Source organism: Stegostoma tigrinum, chromosome 3 (assembly GCF_030684315.1).
Source record: "Stegostoma tigrinum isolate sSteTig4 chromosome 3, sSteTig4.hap1, whole genome shotgun sequence".
NCBI lineage: Eukaryota > Metazoa > Chordata > Chondrichthyes > Orectolobiformes > Stegostomatidae > Stegostoma > Stegostoma tigrinum.
The window spans coordinates 107,172,656-107,197,705 of record NC_081356.1 but is presented as its reverse complement, the minus strand read 5'-3'; the positions used below and the strand labels follow the sequence as shown (position 1 = coordinate 107,197,705).

Sequence of the window (25,050 nt, the reverse complement as noted above, 5' to 3'; positions counted from 1 at the left end):
AGTGTTGGGTCCGGGTAGGATGCTGTTCGGAGAGTCGGTGCAGAGTCAATAGGCCGAATGGTCTCTCTCTTCATGCCACCAGGATTCTGTGATTCAGACAAATTAGTTTTCTTAAGAGGTACGCTTTTTTTCCTGTTTTAATAGCTGTCTAACCTTCCATCCCAGGCATGGAAGTAATATGCTCTAACCATACATGTGAAAGTACTGGAGTGGGTGCTGTACGGGTTTTTGCATAGTACCGGTCTAAGAATTTGAATTAAAGGTTGTGCTGGGATAAGTTTGCTGGAGAGTCATGTTTTAACAATCATTGTGTTTGCAACTTTATCATTTAGCTTGTTTTGGCAGTGTCTGATGACTATCGAAAGACTTGATATGTGGTTGTCTGGAGCAGATAAAGTATGCACTTGGAACTGTCAAGCAGAATTGCTCTGCAAAACAGCTTGCTTTAAAGACGCAGGTATTATTTTAAACTGCTCTTATTCAGGCATTCAGTTCCATCTTTCAGTTTTTATTACAAAATACGTTTCTTTCCAAGACAAACTTTCAAGAAATTTTTTATTTCTTGGGATAACTAATCTTGCATGGAAAGTTGCAGTATCAAATCAGTTTAACCTGTTACTAATATACCAATAACAACTTGCACCTTGGACATTTAATAAAGGAAGATATCTGAAGGCATATGAGTGATATCAGTAAAACGTTTTGACATCCTCTGACACTAAGACATCGAAGGAGAAATTGTGAAATGTGTGCAAAAGCTTGATCAATGTAATAGATCTTTAGGAGCATATTCAAGGGAGAGAGGATAAAATGTTTAGAGAGCTTACAGCTAAGGTGGCTGAAAACACTGCTACAAATCATGGAGTAATTGAAATTAGGGATGTGCAAGACACCAGAATTGGAGACATCTCAAGGGTGGATACAGTTGAAGTAGATGACACTGAAGAAAGCATAATTAATACATTGGTAGGGGCTTTAATGTTAATCACAGCCTGGCTTTGTGGCATCACTGACAAGCTCGCTGAGTCATGGGAGGGATATCTGTCAGGCAGATAGGTTTTGAGAGAACTAATGGGCAAGAAGCTACTTGAGTCAATACGATGTAGAGCTGGAGGGGCACATCAGGCTAGGCAGCATCAGAGGAGCAGGAGAGTTGACATTTTGGGCCTCAACCCTTCTTCAGGACTGGCTGATGAAGGGTCTAGGCCCGAAACGTCAACTCTCCTGCTCCTCTGAAGATGCCTGATCTGCTGTGTTCGTCCAGCTCCACACTATATTGATTATGACTCCAGCATCTGCAGTTCTTGCTGTCTCCAAGAAACGACTTGACCTTGCACTTGTCAGTTTGCCTATCACAAATATATTTGTCCATTGCAGAATTGGTAGGAGTGTGTCTTGGATCGCAGGGTGTATCCAAGCGGTTCTTTTTGATTCAGTTTAATGTAGTTAAGAGAAGACTCAACAACAACAATTTGTTTAAATATGAACATTTTACAAAGTAATAAAAAAAGCAATGAGCCTCATGCCCTCCTCCATGTCAGGGACCCCTCAGTTGACAGCTGGTCTGGAAGCTTGGGTTTGTTCCTGGCACCATTCACAATCCTGGTCCAAGGTGAAGTCTGATGACTTGGAACAAAGCTCACTCTCTTGTACAGTGTAACAAGCAGCCACTACAGAGAAGCAACTTCGATTATGCCATCTTTGACACATACAGCAACGTTCACACGACTTATTCAAGATCATGCATCTGTTGAATATCATCAATTTTAGCCCTTCAACCCATCCTATACAGAGTGACAACTAAATGATCCTGTACGGAGATGAATCTCATCCTCACATTGAAGACCCACGCCACTATAATGTGGGACATTACCACCATGCTGAATAAGATGGATTTAGAACTTATCTAGCAGCTCAAAGCTAGGCCTTCAAGAAATTCTGTGGACCAATAGAAGCAGAATTGTAATTCCCTTAGTCTGTCATTATCCTGACAGCATCAGTACTGGTTCAAGGGGGAGTGCAGGAGACTATGCCAAGTGTAACACGAGATATATCTACAAATGAGTTGCTATCCTAGTGAAACTACAACTCAGAAGAACCATGTACATGCTAAATGGTGGAAATAGCATGCAATATACAAAGTGAAGAGTGAGGCATGATAAAGGGATTGGTTTTATTTCTCAAACTACTCCAGCTAATTTCCTGTTAGCAGGGCCAGCTGTGTTTCCTGTCATCTCGAGCGCATTTTGAGCATTAGCGTTCTTGTATCTCATGTGTTTTTATATTTTTTAAACAGATGTAAGCTCAGTGATGGAACTACCAAAAAACAGCATTGCTACAGTGGTCAGGAAGGATATAGGTAAGACTTTTGATGTTGCATAAGTAATGCATGTCTGACTTAAAAAAAGAATGATCTGTCAGCTGTGTTTTTATTTGATATTCTAATTCCTGTGGAAATGAATTATGTACTTTTTGTATTGCATTAAAAATAAAACTGAACCTGAAAGCTTAGATTATTTAGTATTTACTCTACTTTTGCTATTTTCAGTAATTTTCAAATTGACACCATTGTCATCGGAATCTCAGACTTGGGAAATTACTGAGTTGAGAAGATTGTCAAACCATGAAGATGACATCAGGGCAATAATCAGTATAAATGGTAAATTCATCTTTATATTTTTGAGAATTATCTACATTAGTCACATTAATAGTTTATTCTTCAGTTGAAAGTGCATGTTGATGGAAGACAGTACAATCCTTTCCTGAGATGTTGGAAGTTTTTTTATTAATTCATAGGATGAGGGCACCACTGGCCAGGTTTGCATTTATTGTGCATCCCTTATTGCCCAGAGGGCAGTCAGGAGTCAGTGACATTGCTGTGGATCTGGAGTCACATGGAGGCCAGACCAGGTAAGGAAGGCAGTTTCCTTCCCTAAAGGATATTAGTGAACCAGATGCATTTTTCCGTCGTGGATTCATGGTCGTCATTAGACCCTTAATTCCCAAGTTCTATTGAATTTCAATCCCATCATCTGCTGTGATGAGATTCGACCCGGAGTCCCAAGAGGGTCTAGGCCCGAAACGTCAGCTTTTGTGCTCCTAAGATGCTGCTTGCCTGCTGTGTTCATCCAGCTCCACACTTTGTCATCTCTCCCCAGAGCATTAATTGGGTCTCTGGATTAACACTCCAGCAATAATACCACTACCCTACCACTAGGTCATAGCCTCCCCCTAATCCAGTAATCTAGAATTATGCACTGTAAAATGTATAGAGGCAGGTCTTCAAGGCAATCATTATCAGGGTAAATTTTTACACTGCTTACAGAGTGGGAGGAGAACCCAAGTTGTAATGAGACCAGAAATGGTGATCCTGGCAGACTCAAAACTGAGCATCTACCATTTACTGTGGAAGGAAGTGGTTGCTATAGAACATAAAAACAGTACATATAAAAAAAACAAAAGAACTGCAGATGTTGGAAATCGCAGGCAAAAAAGAAGTTGCTGGAAAAGCTCAGTAGGTCTAGGCAGCATCTGAGCAGAAAGATCTGAGTTAACGTTTCAGGGCCCAGTGAGCCATCCTCAGAATGGAAAACCCTTCACAACATCATACCTGCCAATTTCAATTTGCATTATAACTCATTTATTTTGTTTTGTATACTGCATGCATTTAAATACAACATCCTCAGACCTGCCTTGTCTGCCCCCTTCTCATACTTGACCTCTTATCTGTTGTGCCTGAAGTTAGATTCCAGACCCTTTCCATACTCTGTTTCATAATTTGTTCTGGAAACCCTAAAACTCTGTGGATCCCCCCTTTAATTATTCCTATTATTTTCCATGCAACTGAGCCCACTATTTAGTTTAAAACCGACTGTCAAGCGTGTGTCGGCACAGTTACGCAATTTGCCAGAACTCTGGACCTCGCATGATTCTGGTGGTGCCTGCCCCATTGGAATATCTCCCTCCTTCCCCAGTTATTGGTGCTAATGTCCCATTAATTTGAAATTGTTTCTCCCGCGCCAATCTTTGAGCCACGCATTTTTCTTTTTTAATCTTGCTGACCTTGTGCCAATTTGCTCATGGCTCAGTACCTTTCAGACCCACAATCAGGACCATCTAGAAGGACAAGGGCAGTAGATACATGGAAACACCACTATCTGGAAGTTCCCCTCCAAGCCGCTCACCATCCTGATCTGGAAAAATGTCACTTTTCCTTTGTTGTCATTGGGTCAAAATCCTGGAATTGCCTCACTAATGGCGTTGTTGGTTAACCTGCAGCAGATGGTCAGTAGCAGTTCAAAAAGGCAGCTCACGCCACCTTTGAAAAGGTAACTAGGGACAGGTAATAAATTCTGGCCTGGCCATATTCCATGCCCCACAAGAGAATAAAAGTTTCCCAATGACCAATGTGAAGCTAACTGGCCTCTCCCTCTCTCCCCCCCCGCCCCCTTCCAACTTCTTAGAATAAGGGTATTACATTGTCAGTTCGCTAATCCTCTGTTACTTTTCCAGAATCAAGGGAATCTTTGAAGACTAATGTCAATGCATCCCCTATCACTGTAACTACTTCCTTTACCATTAGTAGTTCTCTCTTCTCTGGAACTGACCAAAGCCCCCTCACCTCCACTTTTTAATAATAAAACAATGCTTGAGTCCTTTGCCTTTTTGCACTACCACCCAAATTTCAGAATGTTGCTTCTCAGATCTATTTCTTTATTTCCATCCTCCATCAACTTCAACTCATTCACAGCTGTGCTGCCTGGACCCTATTCGGTAAGAGGTCCCAATCAAATGTCACCCCATTTTGCTACTGACCTGCACTGGTTTGTGATTCCTCAGTTCCATAAGTTTAAAAGTTTACTCCTTTTGGATCATCTGTTACATTAGCAGCAGGGTGATCACAGAGAATTTTGATTTCTCTGACTTTAACTGCCGTTCATCTGTTTCTAAACTGGTTTGATAGTGTGGTGTTGAACTTTTTGTTTTTAAGTGTTTAGTATCATGGCTGCCTTCTTTGGAAAGGATGATAATTTTGTTTGAAATTATTGTGGAAATTAGTATTGATTAAGACTTGTAATAACTTCTGATGGCAGTCTGGAGATAAATTTCTCTCCTGAATCTCCAGCAGATATCATGTGATGATGCTTTCACTTTAAAAAAGATTATTTGGTCCTGACTTTATTTGAAGAGAGGTTGTAAAGGTAGAGGTGTCAATCTGGTTTCTGAAAATGGCTTAAGTAACTAACTTAGGAAGCCTTTAAGTTTTTTGTAAAACTGTTGGACCAATGGAAAAGGAGTGGCCAGCTCTCTGACCAGGCTTTCTAGTTTGGTTTTAGCTGTAGCAGTCAGAAGCTGTTTGGGGTCTCAGTAGTATTGGACCTTCAGTGAATGATTCTCTGAACTTCCTCTGAAATCTCTCTCATGTTGCCTCCTGGTTTTGAGAACTATATGTAAGAATCTGTGTCTGAATTTACCTTTTTGTTAAGGGGTATGTTTATGGGGTGTTACTGTATTTGAACACTTAATTAGTAATAGGTAATGTATCTTTTATTCAGGTAAGTTTTCCAATTGTTAAATTATTCCAACTTCCTCTTTCTTTTGGTTGTATTTTAACTATAGTGTTTAAATAAATTGTGTTCTGCTTAATGTCAAGTAGTTTGAGCAATTGCATCACATGTGGAGTGCATACTTTGCATCTACCTTTTAAAATAAGAAAAGCTTAGGGTCTTGGTTACCTTCTTAAAGTATTTTGAGGGGGTCCGAACTGGTCCATAAGAATCCTGATTTTCACTGCTGCTGATTTCTGTTGCTGATTTTAGCAGCAGATCCAAGTGATAGTAGAGTTCTTGTTCATAACGTGGGTTTTCAGAAGAATATTCTACATGCAAGCTTTTAATCAAACTCTTTGTGTCAACTAAAATCAGTAGTCAAGCTACTGTAATACCAAGCCGTTTTGAGTTTTGGTTTCACTGGAATCTTGCCATGGTGAATTGTTTATTTCCATTAACAGATAATACATTTGCAACTGGATCCCATGTGGGTGAGTTAATAATTTGGGACAGCCTGGACTGGTCAGTTCGAGCATCGGAATCTCAGTTCTGGAATTCTGCCCAACAGTCTGATAAACCAGCGGAAATAAAGATATCGTTGACCCCAAACCAGCAAGAAATCTGCATCCATCACCTGTTTTCAGATAGAGAGGTAAAATAAAAGCCAATGCTACTCATCCCAAAATCCAATAAATTTGTGTTTAATATTCTAAATGAATTTTATATTTAATGCTGTCAAATCAGCACTCTGAATGAAGGTTAAAAGGCCCATCTGCTGGCTACAATGACAAGAACTTTGGCAAAGGATTTGCTGTTACTCAATTAGCGTGGAGCATTGTTGAGAAATACACAATTCATGTTGCTTTGTGTACCTTTCCTTTCCATATTGAAATATGATGGCAAAAGCTTTACTTAAAATAAATTCATAAAAAGTATACAAATATCCAAATCCTACTCACTTCTATTTTAGTTAACTTGTGAATCATCTAGTCTGCTCATCAGATCAATCATTACGGTTTTCCAGATTCTTCTGTGCAGCGATTCTGCACTATATAATGATATGCTGTTAAACTAAAGATAAGTTTGTATCTCTTTTCTCCTTGTAGAATGTTTTTGCTGCCATTGGAACTGGAATTTATGTGTATAATCTTCAAACAAAAACAGTGATTGCATACCAGCAAATGGCACATGATTCACGTGTGTTGCACATTGCAAAGTTACCGAACAAGTATGGAAGCTTGCTTCTCAATTTTATGCTAACCTATTTTGGGTAAAACAGCATGCGCTTTTTACATGAAACAGGAAGAAATACTAAACGAAATACAAAAGTTTGTGTTTTCTTCAAGCAGTTCAAATCTATATTAATAATCCTGATCATTCTTTTAAGATACACTGATACTAATTTTATTTATTTTAAATGGTCCTGTAGTACTACTTTGGAAGATATAGTTGGTTTTTAGTCTGAACTCTTGACATTAAGTTCTGCTATACAAAAAGTTCTCCATTTCCATTTAAAATAAGGTAAGAGCCTTTGCTGTACTTCTAGGTACATTTCCTTTTCCATTTCTAAATTTTGCAAAAATTAAGATGCACAAAATTCCATTTTTTAAATATATACTGCCATTTTACTGAATCTCTGGCAAGGTAATAAACTTGGAGCAGTGTGTTCTTGTCATAAGTATTCAGCACAATTTCCATTGTTCACTTAAAACTGTTGCCAGAACACTTTGAGCAAAACACAAAAATGAACATTTAATGTACATTAAGTAACAACAAAACTATTTTTCTCCTGTTTCTTGTTTGCTGTGAAAATAATATTAATACTTCAATATGTTTTGCAGCCAACTGGTTTCCTGCTCGGAGGATGGTAGTGTTCGCCTCTGGGAATTACAGGAGCTCCCACCAGCTGAACCTGCCACGTCAGGTTAATGTACCTTTTGTGTTACATGCATTGGTAGAATTAAATTAGTCCACAAACCCTGACTTGCTGCCTGTTCTTAGCTGTCCTTCATTAGGTGGTAGTGGACTTCTGCCCTAAACTACTGTTATCCGCATAGCCGCTACTTAGAGCATTCTAGAATGTTGATCCTCGTGTCTTCAGGGTGATGGCTTGGGTAAACTGTTCACAGTAGATTGCATATACCCTCAACTGGTCTAGCATGTGGCTAGGACTAGACAGAGTTCAGTTTCTGCCTAATTGTGAACCCACGATGTCCAATGAATTTCATGACATTGTATGTGAGAGGGAAGTGCTTAGGTTTTCTTGCTGGCAGCGGTCATTGCCAAACACCTGTGTGGCACATACCCTATTTCACAATTGTCAGCCAAAGTCTGAGTTTTATTATCTAAGGAATTGCCTTTGGAACTGACCACTACAGTCATCAGCCATAGTCCATGATAGACCATATGATGTTGGATATTTCACTGATGGAACAGCTGATGGAACAGTTTGAATTAAGGCTTTGGCATGAAGAACTCTTCATATGATGCCCTCAACCTAATGCGATTGATGCCCAGTTTTAAGTCCAGTCATTTAAGAGACTTCTCCTGATCAACATTAACCAATTTTATTTGTGTCCCTTTGTGCTGCACACAATCAAACACTGCCATAATGTGAACAGCAGTCACCCTACCTCTGAAATTTAACTACACTGTCCATGTTGAAATAAGATGTAGGTAAGATTTTTTTTTCATTCTCTCACTGGACCAGCATTTATTGCCTGCCCCCAGTTGTTCTTGAGAAAGTAGTGGTGACCTGCCACCTTGAACTGCAGCAGTCCCTTGGGTACAAGTGTACCCACAACACTGTTAGAGGGGAAGGTATTGGTGAAATACTTCTAAATAAGGATGGTGAGTGGCTTCAGATGGAACTTGCATATAATGATTTTCCCATGTGTCTACAGCCTTTTGTTCTAAATGGTAGTGGCCATGAGTTTGGAAATTGCTGTCTAAGGAGTCTTGGTGAATTTCTGCGTTGTCTTGTAGGTGGTACACACTGCTATAACTGAGCATCAGTAGTAAAGGGCATGAATGTGTGTGGATGTGAGAAAATGGGCAACTTTTTCCTAGATGGTGTCCAGCTTCTTGTGTTGTTGGATCAGCACTCATCCAGGCAAGAAGAAGGTAGACCACTAGTAGACGGACTCTGGGGAGCCAGGTGGTGAGTTACTTACCACAGGATTCCTAGTCTGTGACCTGCTGACATAACTGCAGTATTTATATGGCTAGTCCAGTTCAGATTCTGGTCTTTGATAACCTCAGGATATTGATATTTCGGAATTCAGCAATTGTAATGCCATTGACTCTCAAGGGGTGATAGTGCTACTATTATGTTTCATTTAATAAGCTGATATGATCACCATTAGAGAAACTGAGACTATCCTCAATGGTCATAAAATCTCATCTGGCTCACTAACTGCTTTTTGAGAATAAAATCTGCCATTCTTGCCTGGTCTGGCCTACACATGGCTTCGGGCCTACGCATGGCTTCAGGCCCATAGCATTGTGCTCTTTGAAAGTGCCTAGTAAGTCATTCAAGACTAATTAGGATGGACAACAAATGTTACAGAGGCTCATTGGTTCAAAGGGAACTGCTGCCTCAGATAATCCAATAACTGTTCTCAGCGACTGGTTTGGGCACCTTATCGCTCTGTGCTGTGCACACAACATAAAGTCATCCTGACACATAATGGTAACTGTTTTGATAAATTAAAAGTTATAAATTAAAACAATAATGCTTAATATTAAAGATTTAACGAACCAGTGATTTTGTTTTATTTCAATCAATTATTTTGACTCTTGAATTTTCTGACTGACCACAGTGAGAGAGCTGTTGCGGCCTAATAATTTTTAGTTGCGACTATTTTGGGTGAGGAGAGTCAAAACAACAATTAGTTTTGTACACTTTAGGTAGGCGCACTGATGGCGTGGTGCATATTCAAGGAAATGTAAGCACAGTATGAATGCTTTAACTCATTCATGCCATTACTTTGTGCATTTTTACAGTGTAAAATGGCCAAATGCCAATGGTGCACGTTTCTAGTAAACCTTGGGCTATAGGAATCAGCAATTCTATCCTGTAATTAGTGTTTTTTAAAAACATTACATGGTTTTGATATTTGTTGTTTATTTTGGTATAGGTTTTGAAATTTACAGCTGAAATGACAAAATAAATCTGTTTAATTTTTTTTAAAGAGAATTTACTTTAACTCACTTTATATAAAGCTGTGGAGAGTGGTTAAATGCGAAAAGAGTGGTGTAAATATTGAGCCGGGTTCTGGAAAGTATTTCCTTTTACTCCCCACCTTCCTCAGTCTCTGCATAAACTAATTTACAGGCTACCAGATCTAAAATCTGGCATGAATCGTCCAATTGCAGTCAAAAGCTTTCAAAACGCATCTGTTTTGAACCTGCTCAGTAGCACAATATAGTTAGCACCAACTCCCAATGGTGATTAGTTCACCCTCAGATTGTGGCCAATTTAAGCTTAGCCTGCATCTATTGTGATTTTTTTAGAAGTACTTCGAAAATCACAGAAATTAAAATTACAAATAGCACTTAATGTTCTGTGATTTTTTGCGCTGATGGCCAAATTACAGTGAAAGAAGAGTAGAATTGAGTCAAAATTGCAGGCCATTGACAGTAATTATCTTTCAAACCGAAGGCCTGGTACAAGCTGCAGTGTAAAATAACAGCTTTAAAAAATAGGATTGTGGTTTGCTTAGAGATAATGGGAACTGCAGATGCTGGAGAATTCCAAGATAATAAAATGTGAGGCTGGATGAACACAGCAGGCCAAGCAGCATCTCAGGAGCACAAAAGCTGACGTTTCGGGCCTAGACCCTCCTTCAGAGAGGGGGATGGGGAGAGGGAACTGGAATAAATAGGGAGAGAGGGGGAGGCGGACCGAAGATGAAGAGTAAAGAAGATAGGTGGAGAGAGTATAGGTGGCGAGGTAGGGAGGGGATAGGTCAGTCCAGGGAAGACGGACAGGTCAAGGAGGTGGGATGAGGTTCGTAGGTAGATGGGGGTGCGGCTTGGGGTGGGAGGAAGGGATGGGTGAGAGGAAGAACAGGTTAGGAAGGCAGAGACAGGTTGGACTGGTTTTGGGATGCAGTGGGTTGGGGGGAAGAGCTGGGCTGGTTGTGTGGTGCAGTGGGGGTAGGGGACGAACTGGGCTGGTTTAGGGATGCAGTTGGGGAAGGGGAGATTTTGAAACTGGTGAAGACCACATTGATACCATTAGGCTTCAGGGTTCCCAGGCGGAATATGAGTTGCTGTTCCTGCAACCTTCGGGTGGCATCATTGTGGCACTGCAGGAGGCCCATGATGGACATGTCATCTAAAGAATGGGAGGGTGAGTGGAAATGGTTTGTGACTGGGAGGTGCAGTTGTTTGTTGCGAACTGAGCGGAGGTGTTCTGCAAAGCGGTCTCCAAGCCTCCGCTTGGTTTCCGCAATGTAGAGGAAGCCACACTGGGTACAGTGGATGCAGTATACCACATTGGCAGATGTGCAGGTGAACCTCTGCTTAATGTGGAATGTCATCTTGGGGCCTGGGATAGGGGTGAGGGAGGTGGTGTGGGGGCAAGTGTAGCATTTCCTGCGGTTGCAGGGGAAGGTGCCAGGTGTGGTGGGGTTGGAGGGCAGTGTGGAGCGAACAAGGGAGTCACAGAGAGAGTGGTCTCTCCGGAAAGCAGACAGAGGTAGGGATGGAAAAATGTCTTGGGTGGTGGGGTCGGATTGTAAATGGCGGAAGTGTCGGAGGATGATGCGTTGTATCCGGAGGTTGGTAGGGTGGTGTGTGAGAACGAGGGGGATCCTCTTTGGGCGGTTGTGGCGGGGGCGGGGTGTGAGGGATGTGTTGCGGGAAATACGGGAGACGCAGTCAAGGGCGTTCTCGATCACTGTGGGGGGGAAAGTTGCGGTCCTTGAAGAACTTGGACATCTGGGATGTGCGGGAGTGGAATGTCTTATCGTGGGAACAGATGCGGCGGAGGAATTGGGAACAAGGGATGGAATTTTTGCAGGAGCGTGGGTGGGAGGAGGTGTATTCTAGGTAGCTGTGGGAGTCGGTGGGCTTGAAATGGACATCAGTTACAAGCTGGTTGCCTGAGATGGAGACTGAGAGGTCCAGGAAGGTGAGGGATGTGCTGGAGATGGCCCAGGTGAACTGAAGGTTGGGGTGGAAGGTGTTGGTGAAGTGGATGAACTGTTCGAGCTCCTCTGGGGAGCAAGAGGCGGCGCCGATACAGTCATCAATGTACCGGAGGAAGAGGTGGGGTTTGGGGCCTGTGTAGGTGCGGAGGAGGGACTGTTCCACGTAACCTACAAAGAGGCAGGCATAGCTGGGGCCCATGCAGGTGCCCATGGCCGCCACCTTAGTCTGTAGGAAGTGGGAGGAGTCAAAAGAGAAGTTGTTGAGGGTGAGGACGAGTTCAGCTAGGCGGATGAGAGTGTCGGTGGAGGGGGACTGGTCGGGCCTGCGGGACAGGAAGAAGCGGAGGGCCTTGAGGCCATCTGCATGCAGAATGCACGTGTATAGGGACTGGACGTCCATGGTGAAGATGAGGTGTTGGGTGCCAGGGAATTGGAAGTCCTGGAGGAGGTGGAGGGCGTGGGTGGTGTCACGGACGTAGGTGGGGAGTTCCTGGACCAAAGGGGAGAAAATGGAGTCCAGATAGGTGGAGATGAGTTCGGTGGGGCAGGAGCAGGCTGAGACGATGGGTCGACCAATGCAGGCAGGTTTGTGGATTTTGGGAAGGAGATAGAAACGGGCCGTGCGGGGTTGGGGAACAATGAGGTTGGAGGCTGTGGGTGGGAGGTCCCCTGAGGTGATGAGGTCATGAATGGTGTTGGAGATGATGGTTTGGTGCTCGGGTGTGGGGTCATGATCGAGGCGGCGGTAGGAGGTGGTGTCGGAGAGTAGGCGTCTCGCCTCGGCGCTGTAGAGGTCAGTGCGCCATACTACCACTGCACCACCCTTGTCTGCGTGTTTGATGGTGAGGTTGGGGTGGGAGCGGTGGGCTGCCCGTTCTGCGGGGGAGAGGTTGGAGTGGGTGAGAGGGGTGGAGAGGTTGAGGTGGTTAATGTCTCGACGACAGTTGGAGATGAAGAGGTCGAGGGAGGGTAGGAAGCCTGGGGGTGGTGTCCAGGAGGAGGACTTGTGTTGGAAGCGGGTGAAGGGGTCAGTGGAGGGAGGGTTAGGCTCCCGGTTGAAGAAGTAGGCATGGAGGCGAAGACGGCGTTAAAACTGCTCTATGTCCAATCGTGACTGGTATTCGTTGATGTGTGGTTGTAGGGGGACAAAGGTGAGCCCCTGACTGAGGACTGACCGTTCGTCCTCGGTCAGTGGAAGTTCTGGGGGGATGGTGAAGATGCGGCAGGGTTCAGTGTTGCTGTCTTCTCTGGGGTTGCTGGCTGTGGAGGTTGTGGGCAGACCTCCCACCCACAGCCTCCAACCTCATTGTTCCCCAACCCCGCACGGCCCGTTTCTATCTCCTTCCCAAAATCCACAAACCTGCCTGCCCTGGTCGACCCATCGTCTCAGCCTGCTCCTGCCCCACCGAACTCATCTCCACCTATCTGGACTCCATTTTCTCCCCTTTGGTCCAGGAACTCCCCACCTACGTCCGTGACACCACCCACGCCCTCCACCTCCTCCAGGACTTCCAATTCCCAGGCCCCCAACACCTCATCTTCACCATGGACGTCCATTCCCTATACACCTGCGTTCCGCATGCAGATGGCCTCAAGGCCCTCCGCTTCTTCCTGTCCCGCAGGCCCGACCAGTCCTCCTTCACCGACACCCTCATCCGCCTAGCTGAACTCGTCCTCACCCTCAACAACTTCTCTTTTGACTCCTCCCATTTCCTACAGACTAAGGGGGTGGCCATGGGCCCCAGCTATGCCTGCCTCTTTGTAGGTTACGTGGAACAGTCCCTCTTCCGCACCTACACAGGCCCCAAACCCCACCTCTTCCTCCGTTACATTGATGACTGTATCGGTGCCGCCTCTTACGCCCCAGAGGAGCTCGAACAGTTCATCCACTTCACCAACACCTTCCACCCCAACCTTCAGTTCACCTGGGCCATCTCCAGCACATCCCTCACCTTCCTGGACCTCTCAGTCTCCATCTCAGGCAACCAGCTTGTAACTGATGTCCATTTCAAGCCCACCGACTCCCACAGCTACCTAGAATACACCTCCTCCCACCCACCCTCCTGCAAAAATTCCATCCCTAATTCCCAATTCCTCCGCCTCCGCCGCATCTGCTCCCACAGTAAGACATTCCACTCTCGCACATCCCAGATGTCCAAGTTCTTCAATGACCGCAACTTTTCCCCCCACAGTGATCAAGAACACCCTTGACCGCGTCTCCCGTATTTCCCGCAACACATCCCTCTCACCCCGCCCCCGCCACAACCGCCCAAAGAGGATCCCCCTCGTTCTCACACACCACCCTACCAACCTCCGGATACAACGCATCATCCTTCGACACTTCCGCCATTTACAATCCGACCCCACCACCCAAGACGTTTTTCCATCCCCACCCCTGTCTGCTTTCCGGAGAGACCACTCTCTCCGTGACTCCCTTGTTCGCTCCACACTGCCCTCCAACCCCACCACACCCGGCACCTTCCCCTGCAACCGCAGGAAATGCTACACTTGCCCCCACACCACCTCCCTCACCCCTATCCCAGGCCCCAAGATGACATTCCACATTAAGCAGAGGTTCACCTGCACATCTGCCAATGTGGTATACTGCATCCACTGTACCCAGTGTGGCTTCCTCTACATTGGGGAAACCAAGCGGAGGCTTGGAGACTGCTTTGCAGAACACCTCCGCTCAGTTCGCAACAAACAATTGCACCTGTCAGTCGCAAACCATTTCCACTCCCCCTCCCATTCTTTAGATGACATGTCCATCGTGGGCCTCCTGCAGTGCCACAATGATGCCACCCGAAGGTTGCAGGAACAGCAACTCATATTCTGCCTGGGAACCTTGCAGCCTAATGGTATCAATGTGGACTTCACCAGTTTCAAAATCTCCCCTTCCCCAACTGCATCCCTAAACCAGCCCAGTTCGTCCCCTACCCCCACTGCACCACACAACCAGCCCAGCTCTTCCCCCCCCCCCCCACCCACTGCATCCCAAAACCAGTCCAACCTGTCTCTGCCTCCCTAACCTGTTCTTCCTCTCACCCATCCCTTCCTCCCACCCCAAGCCGCACCCCCATCTACCTACTAACCTCATCCCACCTCCTTGACCTGTCCGTCTTCCCTGGACTGACCTATCCCCTCCCTACCTCCCCACCTATACTCTCTCCACCTATCTTCTTTACTCTCCATCTTCGGTCCGCCTCCCCCTCTCCCTATTTATTCCAGTTCCCTCTCCCCATCCCCCTCTCTGATGAAGGGTCTAGGCCCGAAACGTCAGCTTTTGTGCTCCTGAGATGCTGCTTGGCCTGCTGTGTTCATCCAGCCTCACATTTTATTACTGTGGTTTGCTTAGGCTGTTCTATCTGAACTTTGGGGCTTTTTCCACCAATAGTTTAACGTAGAACATAGAACATTACAGCACAGTACAGGCCCTTCGGCCCTCGATGTTGTGCCGACCTGTCATACCGATCTTAAGCCCATCTAACCTACACTATTCCATGTACGTCCATATACTTGTCCAATGACGACTTAAATGTACCTAAAGTTGGCAAATCTACTACCGTTGCAGGCAAAGCGTTCCATTCCCTTACTAGTTTAATTCAGCCAGCATAATTTTGAAAGAAGGAACTCAATTCACCATGCAAATTTGACTCTTATACCATGTCTCCTGACAGACTTCCATCCTGATAAAAGTGAGTTGATGGAATCTATAGATTAGCAAGGTCGGGAGTCCCAATTTTTATAATACATAAGCCAAGTTACACCAACATTCCCATTTTTAAAACCCTTCAGGAGAAGTGTTCTTCTTTCCAATTTTTAACTGCAGCTTAAACAGGGATGGGAGTAAATCATGTGGCTTATTGTGCCTGCCCCACTATCAGTACAATCATAGCTGATCCTGGGTTTCAGAACCAGTTTCTTTTACTTTTGGTTGTCATTAATGCACGTGTGGTGTAACCAGTTTCACATAAAAAAAGTTCAATTTTTGGTTAGTGAAATCAAAAATCTATCTGGGCACTCTTAAATGTCTTCAACAATGGAGGTTCCTCAACTCTCTGGAGCAAAGAACTCCAAAGGCACTCAAACATCTGTGAAGTCATTTCTCCTCATCTATTTCTAAATGATCAGCCACTTATTCTGAGCCTGTGCCTCAGAGTTTTAGATTCCTTGACCAGTTTCTACTTTTATCAAGCTCTTTCAGAATCATGTATGTTTCAATGAAATCATCTGTCACTCTTCTAAACTCCTGATAATATGATCTCAATTTGCTCACCCCTTCAATCCAAGAACTAATTTAATGGGCCATCACTGCACTTCCTCTAAAGCAAGTATAAAGCTTCTTAAAGATACAGATGAAAACTACACATAATATTCCAGATGTTGAAGTTGTATAAGGTTTTGTTGAGATTACCAAGACTAATTAAAATTTATTCCCATGTGATAAAGGCCAACAAGCTATTTGTCTTCCTAATTGTTTGTTGTACCTTCATGCTAACTTTCTGCATGTCTTACACATACACACCTAAGTCCCTCCAAATGTTAGCACTAAATTTGTTTTTGATAAAACCTCTGCACTCATTATTATTATGCTTTGGGCTTTGCAGGCATAGATCTCTGATTTTTGAGTTTTCTGCATAACTGTAATGAGATTATCAATATTGTATTTTTTTTTAGGGCTTTTTAGCATGTGGGGAATTGGCAGACCAAACAAACAGCAAAACCAAATGGCAAAACGCAAGCCGGAATGTTCTGTATTAAAGACCCTGGAGTTAACTGGTGATTTGATTGGCCATTCAGGTGCAGTGCGAGTAAGTAATTATGGAGCATGGGTACATTTGGTTCATATTGCCTGAATTACCTTACAAAAAGGCTTTTCAGTATTTCTTATTTCTCATTGGAATGGGGGTGTGTGGAGAAGACTGGCTGTCATTGTAAACTACATGGAGTCAAATGTAAGACATTCCGAAGTCCATCTAGCAGAGTGATTTTTGAGTGATCGATGCAGGGTACGCTAGCTAGAAAGAAATTGCTGCATTTGGGCAGTCTATCTTGCCTTTGCATGTGGAAGTTATTTCTCCCAGGCTTTGAGGTGCCTGCTATGGGTTGTCCATTTAGCTGAAGCAAAAAGAAAGCAGATGCTCACAGTTAGAGCTAGTAGGAACTGCCAGTGCTGGAGTCTGAGGTAGCTAGGTGTGGAGTTGGATTAACACAGCAGGCCAGGCAGCATCAGGAGCGGGAAAGCTGATGTTTCGGGTCTGGACCCTTCTTCAGGGCACAGACCTGAAACATCAGCTTTCCCACTCCTCTGATGCTGCCTGGCCTGCTGCGTTAATCCACCTCCACGTCTTGTTATCTCATATGTTCACAGCTAGCTGATAAACCATAATTAGAGTCTTAGACTGAAAATTCCATTCCTTCAAACTCTTACCCTCAGCCAACCAAAGGCTGAGCTGTCACATTGATAGCAATGATGAATTATGTTGTCCTTCACTGTTTCTTACCTTTCAGTCACAGAGCCATACAGCACAGAAACAGACCCTTCAGTCCAACCAGTCCATACTGAACATAATCCCGAACTAAACTAGTCCCATCTGCTTGCTCGTGGACAGTATCCCTTCAAACCTTTCCTATTCATGAATTTATCCAAATGTTTTTTAAACATTGTAATTGTACCCACTATCACCACTTTTTCAGGTAGTTTGTTCCATACACAAACTACCCTCTGAGTAAAAAATTTGCTCCTCACTTTTTTTAAATCTCGCTCCTCTTGCCTCAAAAATGTGCCTGCTAGTCTTGATATCCCCCATCCGAGGGAAAAGAACAGTAGCATTAATCTGGAAGGTCACAGGATATTTTTTGGAATATTGACCTTACTCTTGCTCTGGGAGCTGGTTTTCTGGGTTCTGACCTGTTTCTCCCATGCTTTGGAGAAGGAGTCAACAGTACCCTGGAGCTTAATTTCTGACTGTGTGCACTTAGATGGGTCATCTTCGTACTGAAGCAAGCTCAGTGACTGGGATTACAGCAATTTTGATGTTGCCTTGAGGGTGACATGAGTTGAACAGTTTCCTGTGTGTTCTTCCAGTTATCTGTATATCTGTGATTAATTTTCTGGAAATGAGATAGAACATAGAACATAGAAAAGTACAGCGCAGTACAGGCCCTTCGGCCCACGATGTTGTGCTGTGGAGTAATCCTATTCCAAAAATAAAATAACCTAACCTACATTCCCCTCAATTCACTGCTGTCCATGTGCATGTCCAGCAGTCGCTTAAATGTCACTAATGACTCCACTTCCACGACTACCACTGTTAAACTATTCCATGCGCTCACAACTCTCTGGGTGAAGAACCTCCCTCTGACATCTCCTCTATACCTTCCTCTTAACACCTTAAAACTATGACCCCTCGTGGCAGTCAATCCTGCCCTGGGGAAAAGTCTCTGGCTATCGACTCTATCCATGCCTCTCATTACCTTGTACACCTCGATCAGGTCACTTCTCTTCCTCCTTCTCTCCAGAGAGAAAAGTCCAAGCTCGGTCAAGCTCTCCTCGTAAGACAAGCCCTCCAGTCTAGGCAGCATCCTGGTAAACCTCCTTTGCACCCTCTCCAAAGCCTCCACATCTTTCCTATAATAGGGCAACCAGAACTGGACACAATATTCCAAGTGTGGTCTCACCAGGGTTTTGTAGAGCTGCAGCATAACCTCGTGGCTCTTAAACTCGATCCCCCTGTTAATGAAAGCCAAAACACCATATGCTTTCTTATCAACCTTATCCACCTGGGTGGCAACTTTGAGGGAGCTATGCACTTGAACACCAAGATCCCGCTGTTCCTCCACACTGCTGAGAATCCTGCCTTTAATCCTGTATTTAGCATTTAAGTTCGACCTTCCAAAATGCATCACTTCGCATTTATCCAGGTTGAACTCCATCTGCCATTTCTCAGCCCAGCTCTGCATTCTGTCAATGTCTCGCTGAAGCCTGCAATAGGCCTCGATACTATCAACGGCACCTCCGACCTTTGTGTCATCAGCAAACATACCTAATCCACCCCTCAACCTCCTCATCCAAGTCATTTATAAAAACTACAAAGAGCAGAGGCCCCAGAACAGAACCCTGCGGGACACCACTCAGCACTGACCTCCAGGCAGAATACTTATCATCTACAACCACTCTCTGCTTCCTATCAGCCAACCAATTCTGAATCCAGACAGCCAAATCACCCTGTATCCCATACCTCCTGATTTTATGAATGAGACTGCCATGGGGAACCTTATCAAATGCCTTGCTAAAGTCCATGTACACCACATCCACTGCTTGACCCTCGTCAACCTATCTCGTGACTTCCTCAAAAAACTCAATAAGATTTGTAAGGCGTGACCTGCCCCCCTCAAAGCCATGCTGACTCCCTTTAATCATGCTATGCTTTTCCAAATAGTCACAAATCCTGTCCCTCAGAATTCTTTCCAAAACCTTGCTGACTACAGATGTAAGACTGACTGGTCTGTAATTTCCCGGGATTTCCCTATTCCCTTTCTTGAAAAGAGGAACAACATTTGCCTCCCTCCAATCTTCCGGGACGACTCCCGTGGAGAGTGAGGAAGCAAAGATCTTCAGAGCGGCTTAGCAACCTCCTTTCTCGCTTCCCGGAGCAACCTAGGATAAGTCTGGTCTGTCCCTGGGGACTTATCAATCTTAATGTTTGCCAAAATTTCCAGCACATCAACTTCCTCGATCTTAATCTGTTCAAGCCTGTTTTCCTGCTGCTCAAAGTTCTCATTCACAACAAGGTCCCTTTCCTTAGTGAAAACTGAAGCAAAAAACTCATTTAGGGCTTCCCCTATCTCCTCAGAGTCCCCACGCAAGTTCCCTACGGTATCCCTGATCGGCCCTACCTTTTCCCTGATCATTCTCTTATTCCTCACGTATGAGTAAAATGCCTTCAGGTTCTCCCTAATCCTTCCTGCCAAGTCTTTTTCGTGCTCCCTCCTCAGTCCACTTTTGAGCTCCTTCGAGCAAGCCTGTGATCCTGTAAAGCTGTGCTAGACCCTTGCTTCGTCCGCCTTATGTAAGCTGCCTTTTTCTTTTTGACAAGAAGCACCTCTGTACCCGTCATCCAAAACTCCTTAATCTTACCCCTTCTTACCTGTCTCAGAGGAACAAATTTATACATCACTCGCAACAACTGCTCCTTAAACAGCCTCCACATATCTGCTGTGCCCTTTCTGTGCAACAATTGCTCCCAATCTGTACGTCCCAACTCCTGTCTGATAGCGTCATAGTTTCCTTTACCCCAGTTAAATATCTTCCCCAGGTAACTGCTCCTTTCCCTTTCCATGGCTATGGTAAATGTGAGGCTGTTGTGGTCACTGTCGCCAAAGTGTTCTCCCACCACGAGATCTGACACCTGTCCTGGCTCAATGCTAAGCACCAAATCCAAAATGGCCTCCCCCCTCGTCGGCCTGTCCACATACTGAGTAAGGAAACCCTCCTGAACACACCTGGCAAAAACGACCATCCAAACCATCTGCACTAAGGAGGTTCCAATCTACATTGGGAAAGTTGAAGTCACCCATAACAACAACCCTGCTACGTTATTTACGTTATATCTGTGTACACGGGATGTGGTATTTCATCAGGGATTGAGAGCAAATTGTAAGGCAATGTTGAAATTGAACTTTTTTTTGTGAAATTGGTTACACCACAGGTGCATTAATGACAACCAAAAGTAAACAAGCTTTTTTCCAATACATGTGAAATGAGCTTCCCCTTTGCTCCATGCTGGCAGCTTGAGCAATAGCCAGTCTTGCTTTTGAGGTCACAAAAGGAACAGTCTACAAAAAACTTCACTAATTCCCTAGCCACTTAGTTCTTTACTCTCCTATTTTACTCGTAGAATCCATAGAATCCCTCTACAATGTGGAAACGAGCCAAATCCACACTGCCCCTCCAAACAGCATCCACCCCAAACCCATGCCCATCCCTGGAACCTAGTCTGCACATCCCTGCACATCGTGCGCAATTTAGCATGGCCTATCCACCTAATCCAAACATCTTCGGACTGTGGGAGGAAACCGGAGTACCCAGAGGAATCCCACACAGACACAGGAGAATGCGCAAACTCTGCACACACAGTCACCCGAGGCTGGAATTAAACCCTGGTGCTGTGAAGCAGCAGTGCTAACCACTGAGCCAAGGTGCTGGCCCATAATGCTGCTCAAGTTACTTTACTCTCTCCTATCCCACAATGTTACTCTTGATCCGGACATCCATTATATTATTTCCCATGAAGCCATTCTGCTCTGTCTAATGCACGTTAACCTTTTTGAACTGATCCTCATTTTTCTGCTCTTCTTAAAACCTGTTAATTGTTGTCCTTTAAATGGCATTTATGAAGTCTGAATTCATCAGAGCCCTAATCACCACTTCTGTAATTGTTATTTTCATGCCTGAATAGTATGTATTCGAAACAAAAGTGTTGGCTCAGCTCATTTGTCATGATGCTTATATGCATTGAGTACAGGTAGCCAACTGTGTCCTAAAAGAACATAGAATCCCTACAGCATGGAAACAGGCTCTTTGGCCCAACAAGTCCACACTGGTCCTTGGAGCATCCCACCTGGAAATAATTTTAGGCCCTAAACTCTCCTCAGTCCCAGTCCCCAACCCGACATACCAGGCCCTGTTACCCCACAGCCTGCCAACATTACCCCACCATTACACATCCCCTGCGTCACTAATGGTCTCCATTAACAACTATTTACTCTCCCAGCCTGATTATTATTAACTCTTTGTCTGTCTAACTGCTCTTTCTTTAGGCTCTATCCTTTATTTAATCCTTAACCCATCCCCCACTCCCTTTATTCTGTATATAAACTGACACTTTCCCAGCCACCATCAGTTCTGAGGAAGGGTCACTGGACCCAAAACTTCATATTTTCCTTCACAGATGCTGCCAGACCTGCTGAGCTTTTCCAGCAACTTTGTTTTTGTTCCACCCAGACCGATCGCCTTATAACCCACCTAAGCTACACATTTCTGAACACTACAGGCAATTTAGCATGGCCAAACTTGCCCGTCTTTGGACTACAGGAGGAAGAATCATTCAGCTGTGTTCAGTTATAGGGTCATTCAGCACGATAACAGAACCTTTGGTCCCACTCATCTGTGCCAAACAGCCATCCCAATCTGACCTAATCTCATTTGCCAGCATTTGCACATATCTCTCTCAACCCTTTCTACTCTTCTTTTCCTTCATTTACTGTATATTCCAAACCCTGGCATTCATTTGAAATCTGTATGTCAGTAAAAGCTCAGTGTTCTGAAGTGAAAGAGTTTAACGTTATTCTGTTGCTGTTTTCTTTCCTCGGCAAAATTTTTAAATTAATTCTGATATGCTTAAGCAATGGAGCAAGCTGTGCTTGCTATGTTACATTTTGATTTGTTAAATCCTAGATGTTCCTGTATTTTGAAGACCATGGAATGGTAACCTGTTCTACAGATCACCTTATCATTTTATGGAAAGATGGAGAAAGGGAATCAAAGTTGAGAAGCAAGACATTATTCGAAAAATTGGAACGGGAAGAACAATATGATGCTTAACATTTGAGATAATTGTGAAACTTCTAATGTGAACATTGCATGATGGCACTAATGACTCTGAGACCTGCAGCAAGTGTTTTGATATAAATCTTTGCAACGTTAATATTTCAAAGACTTGCTGAGAAATTAAAGCTGTAAATGTGGCTTGATAATTTAGATCTTAAATTGTAAGTCAATTTTCTGATAAACTGACCTCTTACCAGTTCTGAATTTACATTATTTTAACGTTGCAAATTGTCTACTGAACCAATAATTTTAGTATGATTTGTAAAAGTTTATTTACTTATTCAGTGTACAGAATAGTATTATAAAACTTGTACTATAAAGTATCTGGCAATAAATCTTTGTCATAAAACAAAAGATTGCAATATTTTAAAGTAATATTTTTAGCCTAAATATTGTCTTGTGGCTAGCTGTGTAACAATTGAAATTATGTAAATGAGTGTTAAAATATAAGATTTACGTTTGAAAAGTTCCATGTTGCTAAAGTCAGAGAGCTGACAAATTATTTACATCTGCAGCAATCTTTTCGAGGATTTGTTTACTGCTGCAAATTGTGTGCATTGTCTTTGATGGGAATGATTTGGAAGGTCCACTACTTAATATTGCCTGCACCTGGAACTAAAATGACTAATGTTTACTTGGATCATTTTGCCTCATTAGTACCATTGTCTACCTGCTTCAGTGATCTATCAGTTGTTTCCTTTACTAAATAAGTACAGAATAAATTTTCCATTGATCACATCAAATGGGTTGGTTAAAGAAGGACTTGGAGCCTATTTATTTCAGTATGTCCAAAAGACCAAACCTACCCATTGAGTACATTAATGTTGTTCCTAGCTGATCAGGTCCAGTTTAATGTATCTTGAAGTTCTGGTATAGCTTGAGCACAATCTTCTTGTCAAAAGACGAGTGTGTTTTGTCCGAATGAAGCTTGATGTTAAAGCTGCTGTGAGAGGAACTGGACAAAAGTGACCAAATTTATTTTAAATAACAAGGTGTAGAGCTGGATGAACACAGCAGGCCAAGCAGCATCAGAGGAGCAGGAAGGTTGACATTTCGGGCTTAGTCTATTCAGAAAATGAAGAAGGGTCTAGGCCCGAAACATCAGCCTTCCTCTGATGCTGCTTGGCCTGCTGTGTTCATCCAGCTCTACACCTTGTTATTTCAGATTCTCCAGCATTTGCAGTTCTTACTATCTCTGAAACAAATTTATTTTAGTTGCCTTAACTAATAGTAATCTTACTGTATCCAGTCAGTTAGGCAATGGCCTGGATGGAAAATCTATTTGCAAATTTCTGTACTGTACCTTGACGATCAATTTGATATCATAATTGTTGCTTTATGTCTGCAATGCCCTTTTAATGATATCCTAAATGTTTGTCCCTGCCAATTAACCTCAGGCACTGAAAATGAATTATTTTGTTATGGAATCTCAGCCTATCTGCTTGTAGTTGGAGACTGTTAATTTTTTTTAAACATTTCTTTCGTTGATCTCTTTCTTTCATATCAATCATCTCTCTTTGCACATAATTTGACATCGAAATTGGAACAGATTATTTCCTTGTCCAGATTCCTGCACTGTTTATTTCAGTTCTTCAGCTGAATTGGTTATGTAGATTCAGTTGTCTTTCAGGTCCTAGATATTTACAATGGGTTATTTGTTAAATATTATCAATTTAAGTGGACATGGACATGGGCAAATCTAACCAATAGCAGGTGCCATTCATTGACTGTGAGAGTATTTGAATCATTAAATTCCCATGATTTATTTAACTGCATTGCTTAATTTGGCAGTTCACTTGTTATTGATTGACATGGTGCATGTAAAATTCTAAATAAAGGTTTTTGTGGTGCAGTGGTAACATCTGTACCTCTGAGACAGGAGACAGAGGTTCAAATTCCACCTGCATCAGCAGTCTGTAATAGCAGTTCTGAACAGGTTCATTAGGTAAATACTTGATACTGGAACATTTGTGCATTACAGGGTTGTCAAGTCTTTAAATTTAGTTTCCATTCTCCCTTTCATGCATTAACTCAGTGTATTTGCCAGCAGATATAAGCAATCTCCCAGTTCACATCTAACAACATTTTAAAAATTCCAACTATCTAGCTTTTTGTTCTCCATTTTTCAGAAAATTTCTGCTGCTGCTGTTGATTTACTTAACTGTACCATCACCTCCAGTATTGTCCCAGTACATGCATTGCTGTCTGTTGCAACCTGGCCATATTCACCCAGTACAGCCCTTATCTCCAAGTCCAAGCGATATTGAAATGATGTGGTGTGGCAGACAACTGATTTAGCTATCCTCTGCCAGATCTTGACCACTTAAAATACTAAGAAAAATCAAAATTGCTGGAAAAGTTGAGCAGGTCTGGCAGCATCTGTAGAAACAAAGCAGAGTTAACATTTCAGATACAATGACTCTTTTCAGAACTTTTCCTTAGGCCTGAAATTTAACTCTGTACAGATGCTTCCAGACCTGACCAGTTTTTCAACAATTTTTGTTTTTGCCTCTGATATCCAACATCTGCAGTTCTTTGTTTTTTCCACTTAAAACACTATTGGGTTATAATTTTGTCTGCTAAGATATTGCAATATCTACCAATGCAAGAAGAACCTTCAGCTTGTTTTTTTTTCTACCGCAGGCCATTTTAACTGTCCTCCCCTCTTCATCGCTGCCACCACCAATGGTGAGGAACTGATTGGCTTCTTTGTCACTAAGATTAAGGCAAG

General features: G+C 43.4%; 1 protein-coding gene across 5 annotated transcripts in view; it reads left to right on the top strand.

Annotated features, from left to right (window-relative positions):
- wdr41 (WD repeat domain 41) overlaps positions 1–23,308 on the top strand; it is a 70,161-nt gene extending 46,853 nt beyond the window's left edge. For all 5 annotated transcript variants that reach the window (XM_059644818.1, XM_059644815.1, XM_059644817.1 and 2 more), the window contains 8 exons: positions 346–457; positions 2,297–2,359; positions 2,549–2,659; positions 6,011–6,201; positions 6,656–6,777; positions 7,391–7,473; positions 16,385–16,518; positions 22,167–23,308. In XM_059644818.1, the coding sequence (XP_059500801.1) occupies positions 346–457; positions 2,297–2,359; positions 2,549–2,659; positions 6,011–6,201; positions 6,656–6,777; positions 7,391–7,473; positions 16,385–16,518; positions 22,167–22,313 (963 nt within the window). In that variant the 3' untranslated portion in view covers positions 22,314–23,308. The remainder of the gene's footprint in view (positions 1–345; positions 458–2,296; positions 2,360–2,548; positions 2,660–6,010; positions 6,202–6,655; positions 6,778–7,390; positions 7,474–16,384; positions 16,519–22,166) is intronic.
- Positions 23,309–25,050: the final 1,742 nt, after the last annotated feature.